Genomic DNA, 19293 nt, shown 5'->3' on the forward strand with positions numbered 1-19293 from the left:
GGAAGGCCTTAAAGACCACCGTTTCTGTCTCGACCGCAGAACCAGCCAATTTTCCTCTACTCCCTCCAGCAGAGCTGGTCCTCTCACAACTTTCCCTTGACACCTCCTACTTCCTCCAAATCAAAGGAGTATCATATCATATATCATATATATACAGCCGGAAACAGGTCTTTTCGGCCCTCCAAGTCCGGACCGCCCAGCGATCCCCGCACATTAACACTATCCTACACCCACTAGGAACAATTTTTTTATTTTTTTTATTTTTTTTACATTTACCCAGCCAATTAACCTACATACCTGTACGTCTTTGGAGTGTGGGAGGAAACCGAAGATCTCGGAGAAAACCCACGCAGGTCACGGGGAGAACGTACAAACTCCTTACAGTGCAGCACCCGTAGTCAGGATCGAACCTGAGTCTCCGGCGCTGCATTCGCTGTAAAGCAGCAACTCTACCGCTGCGCTACCATGACCATGACCCCGAGTAGCCATGGTCCTAGCAATGCCTGTCTCTGTGTAGGGTATGTTGAACAATCCTTTTCCAGGTGTACACTGGCCCTATCCCCGAACTCTATTTTCGCTACATTGATGACTGCATTGGTGCTACCTCCTGCACCAATGCAGAACTCATGGATTTCATTACCAATTTCCATCCAGCAATCAAATTCACTTGGACCATCTTCAACACTTACCTTTCTGCCTTGGGCCTCCTCCATTATACGAATGAGGCCAAACACAAATTGGTGGAACAGCATCTCAAATTTCGCTTGGGCAGCTTTCAACCTAGCGGTGGAATTTGATTTCTCTATCAAGTAACCCTTGCATCCCCTCTCTCTGCCCCTCACCCACCCTAGTCATCGTACTTGTTTCAGTATCGTCCTGTTGAGATTCATTATCTGTATAATTCGTTATCACCCACCCCGCAGCCAACAATGGACCATTGTGGGCTCCACCTTTCCTTGATCGTTGTTGCTTTTTTGCATATATTTCAATCATTTGTTCTATCTCTATTTCACCGTCTATAACTCTCGTTTGCCTTTCCCCTGACTTTCAGTCTGAAGAAGGGTCTCGGCCCGAGCTATCACCCATTCTCTCCAAAGATGCTGCCTGACCCGCTGTTACTCCAGCTCTTTGTGTCTGTCTCTATGACGACGGAGTCGAGTTGTCAGACGGTCACCCTCAGCGGGTAGCGGCGGTTGCTGAGGGCCGGAGCGATGGCGTCGGGCGGCGAGGGCCGTCTGCTCTCAGTGGATTACGAGGTGTTCGGGAAGGTGCAGGGAGTCTTCTTCCGAAAACATACGCAGAAGGAGGCGAAGGGGCTGGGCCTGGTGGGCTGGGTGCGGAACACGGAGCGAGGGACGGTGGAGGGGCGCCTGCAGGGCGCCGAGCAGGGGGTGCGGGCCATGCAGGCCTGGCTCCGCGCCAAGGGCAGCCCCCGTTCACGCATTGACAAGGCCGAGTTCAGCAACCAGCGGCCGGCCGATCGCCGCGACTACCCGGACTTCCAGATCGTCAAATGAGCCAGGCTCCCTCGCTCCGGATCGGCTTCCAGTCCGGTTTTTCCACCTCGCGTCTGACCCAGAACAGCTCCACCACCTGCCTCAAGTTGCTGTCGGTGAAGATCGGGGTCGAGGATGACCCGTGGGGTTTGCTCAGGATCGTGTTTGGTTCAGTTTGTGTTTGACTCTGCTAAATTCGTGTTTGGGGATTAACGGGGTCGTTCTCCGCGCCAACTCCAAAAGCCTTCAACATGGTTTACTTCCGCACAACCGAGATAAATGTCCTGTTCTTTCCAAACGCACTGGAGTTGTCGCAGTGATAATGAAATAAACTAGATATTATTACAAGTTCTGAATTGTTGCAGGATACAAAATAAAAGGGGGTTTCTCCAAGAGAAGCTACGTTTGAGCATTTACATTTTCCCATCTTTAAAAAAAGAAATGTAAAAATATTGAATATCAGGATGCCATCCTAATACTCGAAAGCCCCATGACACAGCTAATGGAGTAAATTTGAATACGCATACATTACTGTTGTTTGTTCATTGAATTCTGAAAGGTGCACGATTGCATTGCTATTGTCAAGTTGACCTGTTAAAGGATGAATCTGTTTTCTAGGTTGTGTACTTAATGTGAATGGTAATGCATCCTCTGGTGCTGAATAAGGGTCTTCAGGAGTAAGGTGCCAAAACTAGTATTCCTGCTTCATTCATCCATGATTTTGTTTGTAATAGTCACTGTCTGGCTCATTGCAGCAAATGCACATCAACATGATTTGAATGTTTCATCTGAAGCGAAAACCTATTTTGGTTATGGCAATTGGAATGTCACTTTATTGTAAGGTTTTATGTGAAGTTTGTGGAGTGTGTGGAGAATTGGCTTCACAAAGTTTACAATATTTGAAATAAATATTATTCAGTGTTAAATTTTCTGAAACTTGTTTCCTTGAGTCATTTATATATTTAAAGCAAGTGATCCCAAGGGCAAAACAAATTGTTGCTGTTTTAAACTTTCTGGCTGGATCTAAATTTTCAAATTATTATTTTTTAATTGTCTTCACAATCAAGTGAGGTGATTGTGCAGGTGATAATCTAAGGTTAGAGTTAAATGTTTAGATGTTTAAATTGAATAAGGATTATAGTTTAATTCTGTGGGGAATTTACAACTTGGGAGGGTCCCTGGAAACTCAAGGTAAACATTGAGAAATAGCATTACGTGAATGGTATATACCCAATTTTGTATGGATTTGGGAATACTGGAAAGGAAATTTAAGGAAAGGGTGCAAAAGAGGCAACAAACAGAATCTCATAGCAGACAGCCAAGGTGAAGTCTTGGATATTCTAGAATAGTACAGAGCAGAGAAGGAAAGAAAGCAAAAAATAGGTACACTGTTAAAATTTCTGACCGGTACATTACAAGCGATATGTGAGAAAACTCTATATTATTGGTGAGACAGGTAAAAACAGAATGCAGACTAGCTATCCCAAGGATATGTAAAACAAAGGTTTTGTACTAACCTGACCTTGCTGTACCCTAAGGAAGGTTTTGAAGAAACCCTGGAGGCCATACATCACTTTCCATGTGTCTGGAGCCATCTCTCAGTGAAAGCAGACATTTATGATGAAATTCGCCTCTGCTTCCAGAACAGTAGAGCAGCCTTCACACACTTGAAGAGTATTAAAAGACCAGGCAAAAGAGTAATCCCTGCACTTTTGAATGTCTGGGAAATGTGATCTACCAGCAACAGTACTTCAGTGCAGTGCAGATGTATCACCATTGGTGCCTCTGCAATATGCACCAAGTGCATTGGCATGCACTTCTTTTGCCTTCGAAGTTTATCCAATTTCATTTTGAAAGACAAAGTTGAACTTCAGTCCCTATGCTCTCACATTGTGCATTCTACAGCATAAGCACTGGGTATCTAAGGAGGTTTTTCAAGTCAACCTTGGATCTTTTGCCAATCAATTCAAATCTGCGTACTGTAATCTTTGATTCCTCAATTAGGAGGGACATTATCTTCTGTAATCTATGAAAACCCTTACGATTTTATACACCTGTAATTTTCTCAATAGGCTTGATTTTTTTCTCTATTTTAGATGAAATTCCTCATCTCTCGAATCCTTTAAATCTTATTTTGTGTCTTACAAGGAACTTCAGAATCCTTCAAATGTGTGGGGGCAGAACTCAACTTAACCAGTGTTTTATGACAGTTGAGCATAACTGCATCTGTGCTCTAAGGCTTTTGTGTTTGAAGCCCAGGATCCTATATGTTTAATTCAATGTTTTCTCAACTTGCCCATCCACCAAAAGTTTATTCTCATAAACAACTAAGTTACTATACTCCATCACCCATTTTGATTGTATCAACTAAAAATTAAAATACTAACTTTTATGTAAGGCAAATTATTTTTTTTACACTACTTGTTGCTCGAAGGATTTACTCGAGGACAATACTTGTTGAAGCAACTGCTTGGTTTTGAACTATGTATTTGCATAAAATCTTCTGATACTGGGCGGGCATATACTGTAAGCAGGGACCTTAGAAGTGTGGATGGACAGAGGGAGCTTGGGGTGTAAGTTCATAACCCCTGAAATGGCGAAACAGGTGAATAAGGTGGTGAAGAAGCCATTTACTTTGTTTGTTTTTATCGGCAGAGGTACTGAGTACTGGAGTTGGGACATAATGTTGCAGCTGAACAATGCATTGGTTGGAGTCATGCGGCATGGAAACAGGCCTTTTAGCTTAACTTGCCCATACTGACCAAGATGCCCCATCGCAGGTCCCACCTACCTGCATTTGGCCCATATCCATCTATCAAAGATAGCTTTTCTATCCATGTACCTATCCAAAAATCTTGTAAATGTTGTTATGGTAGTATACCAGATGAGGCCACACTTGGAATGCTGTGTGAAATTCTGGTCACTTTGGAATCTGGTAGCCCTAGAAAAAGCCTGACAAATCTGTTGGAATTCTTTGAGGAGGTAAATAACAGGATTCTCAAAAGGTTCATTTGTAAATTGAATTCTAGTAAGGAAGGCAAATTCAATGTTAGTATTTATTTTGAGAGAATTAGAATATAAAAACAGGGATCGAATGCTGATGCTTTATAAGGTACTGGTCAGACCACATTTGGAACATTGTGAGCAGTTTTGGGCCCTATATGTGTGGAGCTGGCATTCCAGAGATGGTTTACGAGAATGATCCCGGGGATAATTGGGTTAACATATTATGTGCGTTTGACGGCACTGGGCCTGTATTCGCTGGAGTTTAGAATATTGATGGGGGACCTCATTGAAACTTACCGAATAGTGAAAGGCTGGATAGATTGGATGTGGAGAGGATGTTTCCACTAGTGGGAGAGTCTTGCGCCAAGGGGAACAGCCTCAGAATAAAGGACATACCTTTAGAAAAGAGATGAGGAGGGATTTCTTTAGTTGGAGGGTAGTTGATCAGTGGAATTCATTGTTACAGACAGCAGTGGAGGCAAAGTCATTGGTTATTTTTAAAGCAGAGATTGGCGGGTGCTTGATTGGTAAGTGTCAAAGGTTATGGGGGGAATGCAGGACAATAGGGTTGAGAGGGAAAGATGAATCAGCCATGATTGAATGGCGGAGTAGACTCGATGGGCCGAAAGGCCTAATTTTGTTTCTCTGACTAATGAAATTGTGAATTTATGAGCATGGACAAGTCGGGCTGAAGGGTCTGTTTTCATGAGGTACAACACAATGACTGCAACAATGCTGTTGGAGACCCCAATGTTGGATGCCGAAGAGTATTGGGTGAAATAGTGAATAGAAGAAGCCTCCATTGCCATGGTTGTATATTGAATTATACTAAATCATATAATAATTGCTTGACAAAGCTATTTTTGAAAATTTTATATATTTCTTACTGCTTCCTTAAAATTTGGCCTTTACATTTTCCCTGATAAGAGAATATTTCTGATGCAAAATTTAAAAACTCGCACATAATTATATTAAACATTATTAACATTTCAATGATAATAACAAGTATGACAAAATCTTCATGAAAGTTTTATGAAAAGAAGAGTGGAGACAGTCAATAATGTTTAATTGTCATATGAACCGAAATTGGATTCTTACTTGCAACAGTATAACAGGTAACACAGTACTCAATGGATAACATGAGCTTGAATAGTATAAAAATGTAAATCTTATCAGATAATTTGCTGAATGGTAAATATTGCACCAGGTGTGCTGAAAAATACTTTGTTATACGTGAATATTGATGTCTTTTTGGTGTTCCTACTCTTAATACAAATTATTAGTGTATGACAACTGAGCAGATGGTGCTGGGATTAGGAAGGATTTGACACGGATAGAATGGATCCTTTACCAGTTATGTCTCTGTACTCTTCTCTGCCTCATAATATCAGACAGAATCTGACTAACTTCAGCGGGACACTTTTTATCAGCAACAAAACTAGAGACTGTGAAGATCGATCCTACAATATCCCAGGTAAGACTTTTGTTGAAAGAACCGGCTAAGAAGTGTAATTTTCAAACACAATCAACATAACTGTGAACATGCAAGGAGAGCACCACTACACAGTGCAATGAATAATCCAATGATGAATAAACTGCAGGCTTTAATACAGATTTCCGTATCTCATAATAGCCTGGTTGTAATGACAACAAGACAGTAAATGTGGGTTTTTGATGCATGCATAGTTTACTATGGAAATTGTAAAGCTGGTTGTTAATGATTCAGTAATCCCTACTGACAGTTTCTCCAGCAGAATCTAAGAAAATGAATCCAATTGACAAAATGTTAAGCATTTAACAACTAGTGATACTGTAAAGTTCCTTGAAAACATGATTCTTACAAGAGATGCAAATGAGCCATCAATGGTCAATTACATTATAATTACTATTTGTCAAACTTTGTGGTCCTAAAACACTTCTGTAGATTATAATACCATTAAACAGAGTTTTCAGAGTTTATATTTCACTTCAGTTGTATTTCATCTTCGCATTCTACTTTAATTATTCATGTTCATTTCAACCTTTCACTTGAAAATATTAACTAAAAAAAAAAATTGCTTCCTGCTTTGCTGCAACCTGCAAGAAAACAGATCAACCTGCTTCGTGAAATCACAATTTGAATTTACCTTGTTTTTTTGAAAAATAACATTGGGAATGAGGAACAAGCCTTCACACAGATCACTTGGCCTACATGCACAACATTCTCTGCATATCCATGTGCCTAGTCAAAAGTCTTTTAAATATAACAATTGTATCTGCTTAAACTACTACTCCAACAGTGCGTTTCAGGCACATACCAAAAAAAAAAAACTTGCCCTGCACATATCCTTTAAACTATATTCTCTTTTCAATTCTCTTCAAAAAGCTAAAACCTCGCTTGACTGCAGGTATGATGCAAGTCTTTATATTATTGCTAAAATTGGTCCTCATTCAAAAATCAACTTGAAGCAGCATGCTTGCTGCTAAATGTGGAGAATGTTGTGCTCTGTGTAAGGATGTCATATTTACATCCTTTTAGGTTTTATGTAGACTTTGTGGTATACACCAATTGTACTTTTGGATTTGGAAAACATACAGTGGGATATAGGAGGATATAGGATATAGGATATAAGAGGAAGGAGGTGCTACAGCGGGAGTTTAGAGAGTTAGGAAAAAGACTGAGAAGTAGGACGTCGAAGGTGGTTATCTCTGGACTGCTACCGGTACCTCGTGCTGGTGAGGCCAGGAACAGAGAGATAGAGGGTATGAATTTATGGCTGAGGGGCTGGTGCAGAGAGCAGGGATTTAGATTTCTGGACCACTGGGATCTCTTCTGGGCTAGGGGTAACTTGTACAAAAGGGACGGGTTACATCTTAACAGCAGGGGGGACAAACATTCTGGCAGGCAGGTTTGCTAGTGCGACACCTGTGGCTTTAAACTAAGTAGTGGGGGGGAGGGGTTAACAAATTGGGAATATGAAGATGAGGTTAAAGGGAATACAGGAGATATTGCAGAAGACTCTCGGAAGAATGGGAACAGAAGTTCTAGAGGGGAAAAGAGATTAAGGGCAGGGCCATTTGTGACCGATGTGAGAGGGGAGGTAAATACAGAAGTTAAAGTGTTGTACTTAAATGCGCGTAGTATAAAAAATAAAGTGGATGAGCTTGAGGCTCAGTTAGTCATGGGCAAGTATGAAGTTGTAGGGATCACTGAGACATGGCTACAAGAGGACCAGGGCTGGGAACTGAATATTCAAGGGTACACAACGTATAGAAAAGACAGACAGGTGGGCAGAGGGGGTGGGGTTGCTCTGCTGGTAAGGAATGATATTCATTCCCTTGCAAGGGGTGACATAGAATCAGGAGATGTTGAATCAGTATGGATAGAAATGAGGAATTGTAAGGGTAAAAAGACCCTAATGGGAGTTATCTATAGGCCCCCAAACAGTAGCCTCGACATAGGGTGCAAGTTGAATCAGGAGATAAAATTGGCGTGTCACAAATGTAATGCTACGGTGGTTATGGGAGATTTCAACATGCAGGTAGACTGGGAAAATCAGGTTGGAAATGGACCCCAGGAAAGAGAGTTTGTAGAGTGCCTTCGAGATGGATTCTTAGAACAGCTTGTACTGGAGCCTACCAGGGAGAAGGCAAATCTGGATTTAGTGTTGTGTAATGATCCTGATCTGATAAGGGGACTAGAGGTAAAAGAGCCATTAGGAGGCAGTGATCACAACATGATAAGTTTTACTCTGCAAATGGAAAGGCAGAAGGGAAAATCGGAAGTGTCGGTATTACAGTATAGCAAAGGGGATTACAGAGGCATGAGGCAGGAGCTGGCCAAAATTGACTGGAAGGAGGCCCTAGCAGGGAAGACGGTAGAACAGCAATGGCAGGTATTCCTGGGAATAATGCAGAGTTTGCAGGATCAATTTATCCCAAAGAGGCGGAAAGACTCTAAGGGGAGTAAGAGACACCTGTGGCTGACAAGGGAGGTCAGGGACAGCATAAAAATTAAGGAGAGGAAGTATAACATAGCAAAGAAGAGTGGGAAGACAGAGGATTGGGACTCTTTTAAAGAGCAACAAAAGTTAACTAAAAAGGCAATACGGGGAGAAAAGATGAGGTGCGAGGGTAAACTAGCCAATAATATAAAGGAGGATAGCAAAAGTTTTTTTAGGTACGTGAAGAGGAAAAAAATAGTCAAGGCAAATGTGGGTCCCTTGAAGACAGAAGCAGGGGAATTTATTATGGGGAACAAAGAAATGGCAGACGAGTTAAACCGTTACTTTGGATCTGTGTTTACTGAGGAGGATACACACAATCTCCCAAATGTTCTAGGGGCCGGAGAACCTAGGGTGATGGAGGAACTGAAGGAAATCCACATTAGGCAGGAAATGGTTTTGGGTAGACTGATGGGACTGAAGGCTGATAAATCCCCAGGGCCTGATGGTCTGCATCCCAGGGTACTTAAGGAGGTGGCTCTAGAAATAGTGGAAGCATTGGAGATCATTTTTCAATGTTCTATAGATTCAGGATCAGTTCCTGTGGATTGGAGGATAGCAAATGTTATCCCACTTTTTAAGAAAGGAGGGAGAGAGAAAACGGGTAATTATAGACCAGTTAGTCTGACATCAGTGGTGGGGAAGATGCTGGAGTCAATTATAAAAGACGAAATTGCTGAGCATTTGGATAGCAGTAACAAGATTATTCCGAGTCAGCATGGATTTACGAAGGGGAAATCATGCTTGACAAATCTACTGGAATTTTTTGAGGATGTAACTAGGAAAATTGACAGGGGAGAGTCGGTGGATGTGGTGTACCTCGACTTTCAGAAAGCCTTCGACAAGGTCCCACATAGGAGATTAGTGGGCAAAATTAGAGCACATGGTATTGGGGGTAGGGTACTGACATGGATAGGAAATTGGTTGACAGACAGAAAGCAAAGAGTGGGGATAAATGGGTCCCTTTCGGAATGGCAGGCAGTGACCAGTGGGGTACCGCAAGGTTCGGTGCTGGGACCCCAGCTATTTACGATATACATTAATGACTTAGATGAAGGGATTAAAAGTACCATTAGCAAATTTGCAGATGATACTAAGCTGGGGGGTAGTGTGAATTGTGAGGAAGATGCAATAAGGCTGCAGGGTGACTTGGACAGGTTGTGTGAGTGGGCGGATACATGGCAGATGCAGTTTAATGTAGATAAGTGTGAGGTTATTCACTTTGGAAGTAAGAATAGAAAGGCAGATTATTATCTGAATGGTGTCAAGTTAGGAAGAGAGGATGTTCAACGAGATCTGAGTGTCCTAGTGCATCAGTCACTGAAAGGAAGCATGCAGGTACAGCAGGCAGTGAAGAAAGCCAATGGAATGTTGGCCTTCGTAACAAGAGGAGTTGAGTATAGGAGCAAAGAGGTCCTTCTACAGTTGTACCGGGCCCTGGTGAGACCGCACCTGGAGTACTGTGTGCAGTTTTGGTCTCCAAATTTGAGGAAGGATATTCTTGCTATTGAGGGCGTGCAGCGTAGGTTCACTAGGTTGATTCCCGGAATGGTGGGACTGTCGTATGTTGAAAGGCTGGAGCAATTAGGCTTGTATACACTGGAATTTAGAAGGATGAGGGGGGATCTTATTGAAACATATAAGATAATTAGGGGATTGGACACATTAGAGGCAGGAAACATGTTCCCAATGTTGGGGGAGTCCAGAACAAGGGGCCACAGTTTAAGAATAAGGGGTAGGCCATTTAGAACGGAGATGAGGAAGAACTTTTTCAGTCAGAGAGTGGTGAAGGTGTGGAATTCTCTGCCTCAGAAGGCAGTGGAGGCCAGTTCGTTGGATGCTTTCAAGAGAGAGCTGGATAGAGCTCTTAAGGATAGCGGAGTGAGGGGGTATGGGGAGAAGGCAGGAACGGGGTACTGATTGAGAGTGATCAGCCATGATCGCATTGAATGGCGGTGCTGGCTCGATGGGCTGAATGGCCTACTCCTGCACCTATTGTCTATTGTCTATATAGACCAGCTGTGGACGGGGGAACGGCAGATGGAGTTTAACCTGTGCAAGTGTGAGGTGTTGCACTTTGGGAGGTTGAATGGAAGAAGAGACTATACCGTTAATGGTAAGACCCTTAAAAGCAGAAGGATCTCGGAGTCCAAGTTCTTAGCTCACTAAAGATGGCAGCACCAGTAGATAGGGTCGTAAAGAAGGCATATGGTATGCTTGCCTTCATTGCTAGGGGCATTGAATTTAAGAGTCAGGTTGCAGGACTTTGATTAGATTGCATTTGGAACGCAGTGTGCAGTTCTGGTTGTCCCATTACAGGAAAGATGTGGAGGTTTTGGAGCGGGTGCAAAGGAGGTTTACCAGAATCTTGCCTTGATTAGAGGGTTTGATCTGCAGGGAGGGGTTGGATAGTCCTGGATTGTTTTCTCTGGAACTTCAGGGGTTGTGGGGAGACTTGATAGAAGTATATAAAATATTATTATAAAATTATGAGAAGAATAGACAGTCAGAACCCTTTTCCCAGGGTGCAAATGTCCAACACTTGAGGACATAGCTTTCAGGGGAGAGGGGGAAAGTTTAATGGAGATGTGCGGGACATATCTTTTTTACACACAGGGTGTTGGGCTTGTAATGCATTGCCAAGGATGTTGGTGGAGGCAGATACAATAGTAGCGTTTAAGAAGCTTTTAGATGGACATATGGAACTGAAGGAAGTGGAGGGATGTGAATCACATACAGGCAGATGATATCAGTTTAACTAGGCATCTTGTTTGGCACTAACACTGGGCTGAAGGACCCATTCCTGTGCTGTACTGTGCTATGTTCTATGTACAATACAATGACTGGACTGGATTTTAAGCTCATCAATTTTTTTGTTTTGTACACAGAAGATAAAAGATAGTTAAATGGATTGAAACCTTGGGTTTAGGATGCTGGTCACTTTTTCATTAACACTTCTATTTTGTTATCATATATAATTGAACCATTACAAATAAGGATACATGGGATTTAAAAATAAATCCGTGTTCACGTGATAAGATAGTTTTAATAAATTAGCACAATAAAAAATGTTTGAAGACTCATTATTTTCTCCTAACAGCTCATGAGACAGTGTCCAGCCTCGCTTTACAGATGGGACTGTACTTCAGTGCCATTTTCTTTCCATTCTGGTGGGTATCAGAATTGGTCATGCTCCATCTTAAGGTGAGATCTTGTTGAAAGTATTTGTTTGACATCACTATGACAACCAATAAGTTACAAGCTTGTGGAACGTATAGTAGAACTGACAGGTAATTTTCTGATTTGCAAAATCTAGTTAATCAATAAACAGATCTCATTTAAACATGTAATTCCCATGTTGGTCTCAATATTGCCCCTCAAAATCCACAATGGTGTAAAGGAAGCAGTCATCCTCAAGGACTGCTGAGAAAGAGGCGATTTAATCAGAGCCTCCAACAAACCATTTACAGAGTCTATTTTTAAAAGGTTTCTATGAACTGAAGCAAACAGATCTCAACACAACTCAAAACATCTCCCAATAAGAATATAGCAATTTTGCCAGAAAATACAATGAGGCAGGAGGTAGTTAGCTATTATAAATTAATTATTTCACATCGTTAAATGAGATATGTCTTCAATTGCACTGAGTAGATAGTTTATCACTGGAGAACCACTGAGAAGCTTACACAATATCTATTTTGAATGTCCAGTAGCAATTGACATTGGATGGAATCATTAGCTGGAGGGCAAAAGAGAGCAAAAGAGAGCTGGGACACAGAAGGTGGGATGTGGGAAAAAACATTCGAGAAGGAGCTCAGAGATTGGGGAAAGGGATAAAGGAAATCAGGATGAGCTAATCTGAAATGCAATCTGGAATGAGGGTAGCACAGGGCAAGGACACCTGGATATAGTGCTTAGTTAGCAAACTCCAGAGTTCCTTAATTTGACCCAGTGCAGAAACTAGGTGTGTTGCAGTGAAGATGTTTCTTTTTCTTGCAGTTAAAGCTGATTAAAAATCTGCTCAATCCTGACTGGTAGTCCAACTGAATGGCAAGGGATTGTTTCTATTGACTAACCTTTCTTTCTCCTCTTCACCTTGCTCAACCAGTACAGCATGTTACCCGGATACTACCAATTGCTACTGTTGGCTGCTGTAGTAATCCTCACACTGACTGAGAGTGTTCGGCTCTGTCTGGGCTACATGGGAAACTTGCAAGAGAAGGTAAATTAATTTCAAATCATAGATATCTGGAAATGCTCTTTCTCTACACAATCATGCAGGTAAATACACTGCCTGATTCACCCAGTGCTCCCTGGTTTGAATGATGTGTTTGCGTAAAGCTAACAAAGGCCAGTTCAAGTTTAGCTTTGATTTGTTTCGGAAATACAAGTTCTTGTTTAACAGCTTCCCAAGTTTCCTCGTGTCACCACATTTGAAAGGACAGCCTCTCATTACTGTACATTCCTCCAAAACACTCAGTTCGTTTTACACAAATCGATAGTTGATTCTAATACTGCTGGTTGCAAAAAGAGAACACTTAAAACGTTTAAAATTAACAGTCATTATTACTCTGCATCTGTTTATCATTCTGTTATTTGAATTTGGATATAATGGAAATTAAGGGACATGTAGGAGTAAGAGATCATCCATGATCTTACTGAGTGATGGAAAGGAGACAAATGGATTACCACTGCTTCCGTGTCTCATGTTTTTTTTCTTCATTCTCCAGCTGCCAGAGTTAGCTGGATTTTGGCTGCTATCCTTTGTAATCCAGCTCCCCATTATTCTGTTCCTCCTCACTGATGAATCCATCATCATCACTCCTCTGGAAAGGGGTGTACATATTCTCTACTTCAGCCTCCTGGTTATCGAGTTGGTTGTGGGATTCCACGCCCTCAGGGAAATGACTAACCACCTTGTGAAGCGCTTCTACCTGCAGCAGTTTCAGGAATCTGCGCATTTTCAACGGCACCAAAGAAGCCAAGAAACAGGCATTCCATTTCAGATTGGTCCAGTTTTCCATGTGTAATGGACCAAGGACTTTCAAGTACTTTGACCCTAATGATGTTACAATCCAACAGGCCCACTTCAGCAATGTGGAGCTCCTGGCTTCCCTGCCAGTTATCAGGAAAGCATTGTTCCTGCACTAGTGATCTTTCCTGAATAGTATAGTGTTTCATTAGCTGAGCCATATATACTGTCTATATCTATATATATACTGTCATATATACTGTCTATACATCTAGACTGTCAGTGGAAAAATTGTCTTTCCAATTATTTAAATAAAATTATCCCCTTATGGGAAATGTTCATTAATATTGAATGTTTGTGTTGTATTTACAATTCTCTTTGTTTTGTATATCACGGGCATTTTCCCAGTTTCCTCCCATTATCCCATCTCTTCCTATGTGAGTCATTGATTGGCTTCAATGGTTAAATGGCATATCAGCTAAGCTTGAATCTGATATCACATACACATCTTCTAGAACATCACTGAAGTGCAATATGCAAGGTTATTCCAATAAACATTTTGTTCATGCTTTAACACCATGACTTTGGTCTGTGGCTTGTGGTGTTGGTGAAATCTCTGGTCGGAAGAAAGCAACTCTGGAACCAAATGCATTGCCCTAAGGAAGAGAAATCAGAGAGGCAAGGCCTCTGGTATGTATAATGGTGTGTACAACAGGAAGTATGCACTGGACACACACAAGTGAAGGAACGTACATCAGTGCTGCATGAGGAGTCTTTGCCAGCTGATTCCTCGCATGTGTATGAACAACCTCTTTCCAGGATAAGTTCCTTGTTCCTCCTGGTGGCTGGAATCAGTTTGCAAGGACTCCTCATGCAGAACTGATACTGTATGTGCTCCTTCACATGCTATAGTGGTTCAAACCCACAGCTTACAACAAATTGGATTACTAGTATCCTGTAATGAAACCATTTTTATGTACATTACACGGTCTGGAAATAGTGTTGCCACAATTACAAATCACTAAAATAGCACCATTCACAGATCCTCAGTTTAACTAGTTGTTACTGTATATGATCAGCCCCATAATCTGTCTGGACCAAACCTACAGTTTAGAGTTCATCTGACTGGATCAGTTGTTTTGACTGGTGTTGATATTCATACCTCCCACTCTTCATCCCTGTTGCAAAGTCATGCAAACGCACAGTCATCTGCATGATCAGTTGCTGATTGGTTACCAAGCTGTGCTCTCCTTGCTGACTGGCCATTGACAGTGTTTCTTTGTTGTTACCTTGTCATGTAACTCAACACTGTTAGCCTGAAATGTGAACCATTTGTCTTTGGCAAGGTTTACCTTGCGTATAGTAATCATCTTTCAATTTTCAGCAGTGTCTGTTTAAACCAATGCTGCAGTCTTCTTGATATGACATAGAACAGCCCAGAACATGACCCCTCTCTTGTAGTTTCCCACAGCTGTACTCTGAGAATTTTATTTTCCTTGTAACCACTTTAGGATTGTGAGGATAATTCTATGCACACAGGAATAGGTCTGAAATTCTGTTGTAACAGTTTTGCACAATGTGCTGCTGACCTCTTTCTCCACGTATCAGCACATTTTCTCCCTTGATTGGTATTACCATAGCTAGATGTTCAGTTTTATTTCCATTAAATAAAGGACCTTTTAAATGCAATAGCTTGTTATGTGGAATTTCGCCCCCACTGTTTTCTGTCATACTTGTGCCTGATAATTCAAGGATGCTATTTTTAAAGGAGCTTAACTTGCCAAGAACAAAAGTCCCAAAGAGATTTTCATGCAATTCAAGTGATTTTCCCTCTTCTCGATTCTTTGTAACACAGCAATGTTTCCTCGTCCTTCAAGTAGTATCTGCATATTTTTAAGATGTCTGTTTTTGTATTTGATTTCTTTTGCTGCCTAGAATCTGTATCAACATAGAATGTTGACATGCATACACGTGCAGTGGCTCTTATCACACATCCTGTGTATACAAGCGCATGCTGCAACACAATGTTTTCTGAACTGTACGATTCAAGCCTTTAACATAAATGTTGAAGTATAGTTGGGTCACACTGTGATGCAAATCAACAATAAGCACAGACTCCTTGTCAAAAGCTTTGGGGAGTGATTGAAATGTTGAACACCGTATTGTCTCAAGTGTTTGAGTTCGGTTCAATACCCTATTTATGATGAAATATTTTCTTTTATCACTTTAAACTCTGTCAAATCCTTCGAGTAGTACAATAATGGAAATCACTGTGGTTAGATCTGTTCAAGAAACAACTGATTTAATTAACATCAGCGAATGTAAAATATAAAAGAAGAGATTTTCAGCCCCAGTGTGAGGTTGGGAGGTGTAGCCTGCTTCCTCAGTAGTACTCAGCCAGCACACACTATTGAACACTACAACCTCCAAATGAGCTCTGAATTACATCAACATTGATTTTGTCTTTTTGCACTATTATTGTTTGTTTTTGTGTTTGTGTGTTCTTATATATGCATATATATATATATTAATATATGTGTGTGTATATGTGTGTAAATGTATACACACACATGTACATAAATACACACACATTCAACTTTTTTGTGTTTATTATATTGTTTACAGAGTGCTATGCTTACATATTCTGTTGTGCTGCTGCAGTAAGACTGTCATTGTTCTGTCTGGGACATATGACAGTAAAAACACTCTTGACTCTCGGAAGCACACAGAAGCCTTGTGTATATATGGCAGAAGGAGTGCATTTCTTCACAACTACTCACCCAAATGCCCCATTAACACCTCCTGCCTAATCGGTGGAAGATTTTGGTTCCTACATCAGCCTCATTACACAGCAAGGAATCTAGTCATCCTCAATCTCAAGGGACTGCCTCAGAAGAGGAAGAGCTTTTTGTTTTGCAGGAAACCTCAAAATCTGATGTGTGCAAACAAAGAGGGGATTCACCAAGTCGGGGATTCACTCATGAGCTGAGTAGAATTTGTGCAAGTAAAGTGAATCTGACGTGCCAACTATCAATTTCCTTCCACAAATACTGCCTGAAGCACTGAGTTCCTTTAGCAGTTTGCTTTTGGTTTGACTAAACTCATTGCTCACACTATTCCAGGTATTCACGTATTTTTCTGATATACAGTATGTGGCAGATGCTGACAGCTGTTGCCGCTTCCATCACTTTTTGTTTTTATTATAATAGATAACTCCCCTGTTTGTCTTCAGAATAGTTTCCACAAGAGGAGAGAGCTGCAAAGTACTCACCTTCACATCTCACCCAAAAGACAGCATCTCTGACTGTGCCTCTTTACTGCATCATGACTTGACCTTTGTGCTCAAGTCTCTGGAGTTGACCACAATATTCTAAGTCAATGACAAGAATGTTACAAGATTGAGCCAGAGATCTGATATTTTAGGCAGGCAGTCCAGAAATTCCTGAAATTATTGGAGCACAAAATTCTATGGTGACCATCTGATAAAATACTGAAGGAGCATTGCACCCTGGGAGGTTTCTTGTTATTAATTACTCAATAAATCAAGACGTATTGTAGAATATAAGAAATTACATAATGTTATGTCTAAGAAGGGCAAAGAGATGCTTTTCTAAGTGTTCTCAATATCTATTCCTTGGTTCCCGATTAAACAAATTGCGAGTCTGTGAGAACTTGCTGCACATAAATTGGCTGCAGCATTTCCTCAATTAATATACTTCGAAAGAACCACAATGGCCATCAGCTGCTTGGGATGGTTGGTGCCTGTGAATAAAATACGTCCTTTTTACATTGGGGACAAAAACCTCTCAAAGCAGAACTTACCTTTCCAATAGATGATGGTAAACGTCATCAGTCTGAAGAAGGGTCTCGACCCGAAACGTCACCCATTCCTTCTCTCCTGAGATGTTGTCTGACCTGCTGAGTTACTCCAGCATTTTGTGAATAAATACCTTCGATTTGTACCAGCATCTGCAGTTATTTTCTTACACTACGTATTAGCTACTGGGGTCTCCAGTTGGGTTTTGCCAGGAGCAAAGCAATCTGCATGTCGAGGCGGGAGTGAGCCATTTGCTTGCTTTCCACCTGCAACTTTACAATATCCCTCGATTTCTTAAATATCCAAAAAAATCTATCAATCTCTTGAATATGCTCAGCAATCAAGCCTCCACAGCATTACTCTGGGGGGATTCCAAGATTCTGTTATCTCTTGATAAGGACAATAAGCAAAGACTGGGGGTAAAAGGATTTTTCTCAGATGGTGTGAGAGGGTCACAGATGTGGACTAATCACAGTCTGAGGAACCATCTGAGACCAAACATTATACTCCCAAGAATAGGCACAAAAGGTGACGACCCAGCGGTATGAATATTGACTTCTCTAACTTAAAGTAACCCTTGCTTTCCCACTCTCCATCCCTCCCCATCCTAGTTCACCGACCAGTCTGACTGTCATGATTACATTTTATCTTTGTATGCTTCATTGTCAGCTTCCCCTTGCTAACAATGATCTATTCTACATTTTCCTTGAACTTTGGCCCCTTTGATGTCTCGTTTTCACACCTTACCCTTTCATATCTCTGTCTCCCTCTCCCTCTTCCCTGAATCTCAGGCTGAAGAAGGGTCTCGATCAGAAATGTCACCCATTCCTTCTCTCCAGAGATGCTGCCTGCATATTATATTCCCAAATTTGGTGATGATACAAAGTTGCAGTGAACAGGGAATGTAAAGAGACTTCCAGGGATGTCAACAAGTGATGAGAACATGGCAGATGAAACATAATGCAGGGAATGCTTAAAATTGTGAAATATTGATGTTTAATGGATCTGGCAGTCATTGAACGTCCACTGAAGGCCGATATGCAGGTACGGGGATTGATAGCAAGTTGGCCCTAATTATGTCAGGGTTTGAGTGCAGGTGGACCGTAGCAGCCACGTAGCCTTCGGTGAGAGCATACCAGGAGTATTTGTAGGAAAGAACTGCAAATGCTGGTTTAAATCGAAGGTTGAAGGTTTCGGGTCGAGACCCTTTCGACCCGAAACGTCACCCATTCCTTCTCTCCAGAGATACTGCCTGTCCCGCTGAGTTTGTGTCTAATTAGGAGCATTTGTGGACTGTTGGGTTTCCTAAGAAAATGATACAGAGAGAATGCAGCGAAGATTCAGCGGTCCGGAGAATGTGGATTTGTGAGGAGATCAGAGCAATATTTTCTCAAGTTTAGAAGAATGAGAGATGTTAACGTTGAAACGTGTGGTTAGAGATTTGGGCAAGCTGGTTGTGGGAGAAGGTTCTTCAGTCCGGAGCAGAAGGCGAGGGGTTCGGCGTGGAGACGAGGGAAATCTCTGCAATCTTCGGAATTCTCAACGTAGGGGGTGACGAGCCTCCAACACCGACTCCATCCTGAACAGGTCCAGGGAGCACCTCTCCCCAGCCCCAGCACCTGCTGTAATTCGCGCTGCCCCCGCCAGAGCCCGGTGTTGCTTGTGCCGATGCCCGGCCGCTCCGGGAGTTGCCTGGCCCTTTGCTTTGTCGCCGCTCTAATCCGGAACTGCTCCGGAGTGTGGCTCGGGTGCGGAGCGGAGCGGCTTGGCTTGTCCGGGTCGGCGATCTCAGGTACAGAACCAGCGGTGGGATCCGGGGTTCACTCCCACGGGAGCACGCAGGGAGGCGGCGGGGGGAGGGGAGAGACCCCGGGGGAGGGGAGGGGAGAGACCCCGGGGGGAGGGGAGGGGAGAGACCCCGGGGGGAGGGGAGGGGGCCGGACCGTCGCCTGTTGTCGCTGCGGCCGAGAGAACTTCATTATTCCGCCCCTGCCCCCCAGTCTCCCCCCCATTCCCCAC

The 19293-nt window shown here is 42.2% G+C and overlaps 2 protein-coding genes across 2 annotated transcripts; both read left to right on the forward strand.

Moving 5' to 3' along the window:
• The first annotated feature begins 698 nt into the window (after nt 1-698).
• acyp1 (acylphosphatase 1, erythrocyte (common) type) lies at nt 699-2408 on the forward strand. Its single transcript, XM_078421535.1, has one exon. It carries the CDS (start codon nt 1212-1214, stop codon nt 1515-1517), a length of 306 nt encoding a protein of 101 aa, XP_078277661.1. The 5' UTR covers nt 699-1211; the 3' UTR covers nt 1518-2408.
• Nucleotides 2409-5858: 3450 nt separating this feature from the next.
• Nucleotides 5859-13515, forward strand: LOC144606076 (transmembrane protein 17-like). Its single transcript, XM_078421878.1, has 4 exons — nt 5859-5976; nt 11586-11689; nt 12594-12707; nt 13216-13515. Exons 1-4 carry the CDS (start codon nt 5859-5861, stop codon nt 13513-13515), a joined length of 636 nt encoding a protein of 211 aa, XP_078278004.1.
• The last annotated feature ends 5778 nt before the right edge of the window (nt 13516-19293 follow it).

The sequence above is a fragment of the Rhinoraja longicauda genome, chromosome 25 (genome assembly GCF_053455715.1).
Source record: "Rhinoraja longicauda isolate Sanriku21f chromosome 25, sRhiLon1.1, whole genome shotgun sequence".
In the NCBI taxonomy this organism is placed as follows: domain Eukaryota; kingdom Metazoa; phylum Chordata; class Chondrichthyes; order Rajiformes; family Arhynchobatidae; genus Rhinoraja; species Rhinoraja longicauda.

Excerpts from the sequence above, each read along its gene's own strand:
- acyp1 (XM_078421535.1), top strand. The coding sequence starts at position 1,212 with ATGGCGTCGGGCGGCGAGGGCCGTCTGCTCTCAGTGGATTACGAGGTG.
- LOC144606076 (XM_078421878.1), top strand. The coding sequence starts at position 5,859 with ATGTCTCTGTACTCTTCTCTGCCTCATAATATCAGACAGAATCTGACT. Across the intron at positions 5,977-11,585 it reads TCGATCCTACAATATCCCAG|CTCATGAGACAGTGTCCAGC; the intron begins GTAAGACTTTTG and ends TTCTCCTAACAG. Across the intron at positions 12,708-13,215 it reads TGGGAAACTTGCAAGAGAAG|CTGCCAGAGTTAGCTGGATT; the intron begins GTAAATTAATTT and ends TTCATTCTCCAG.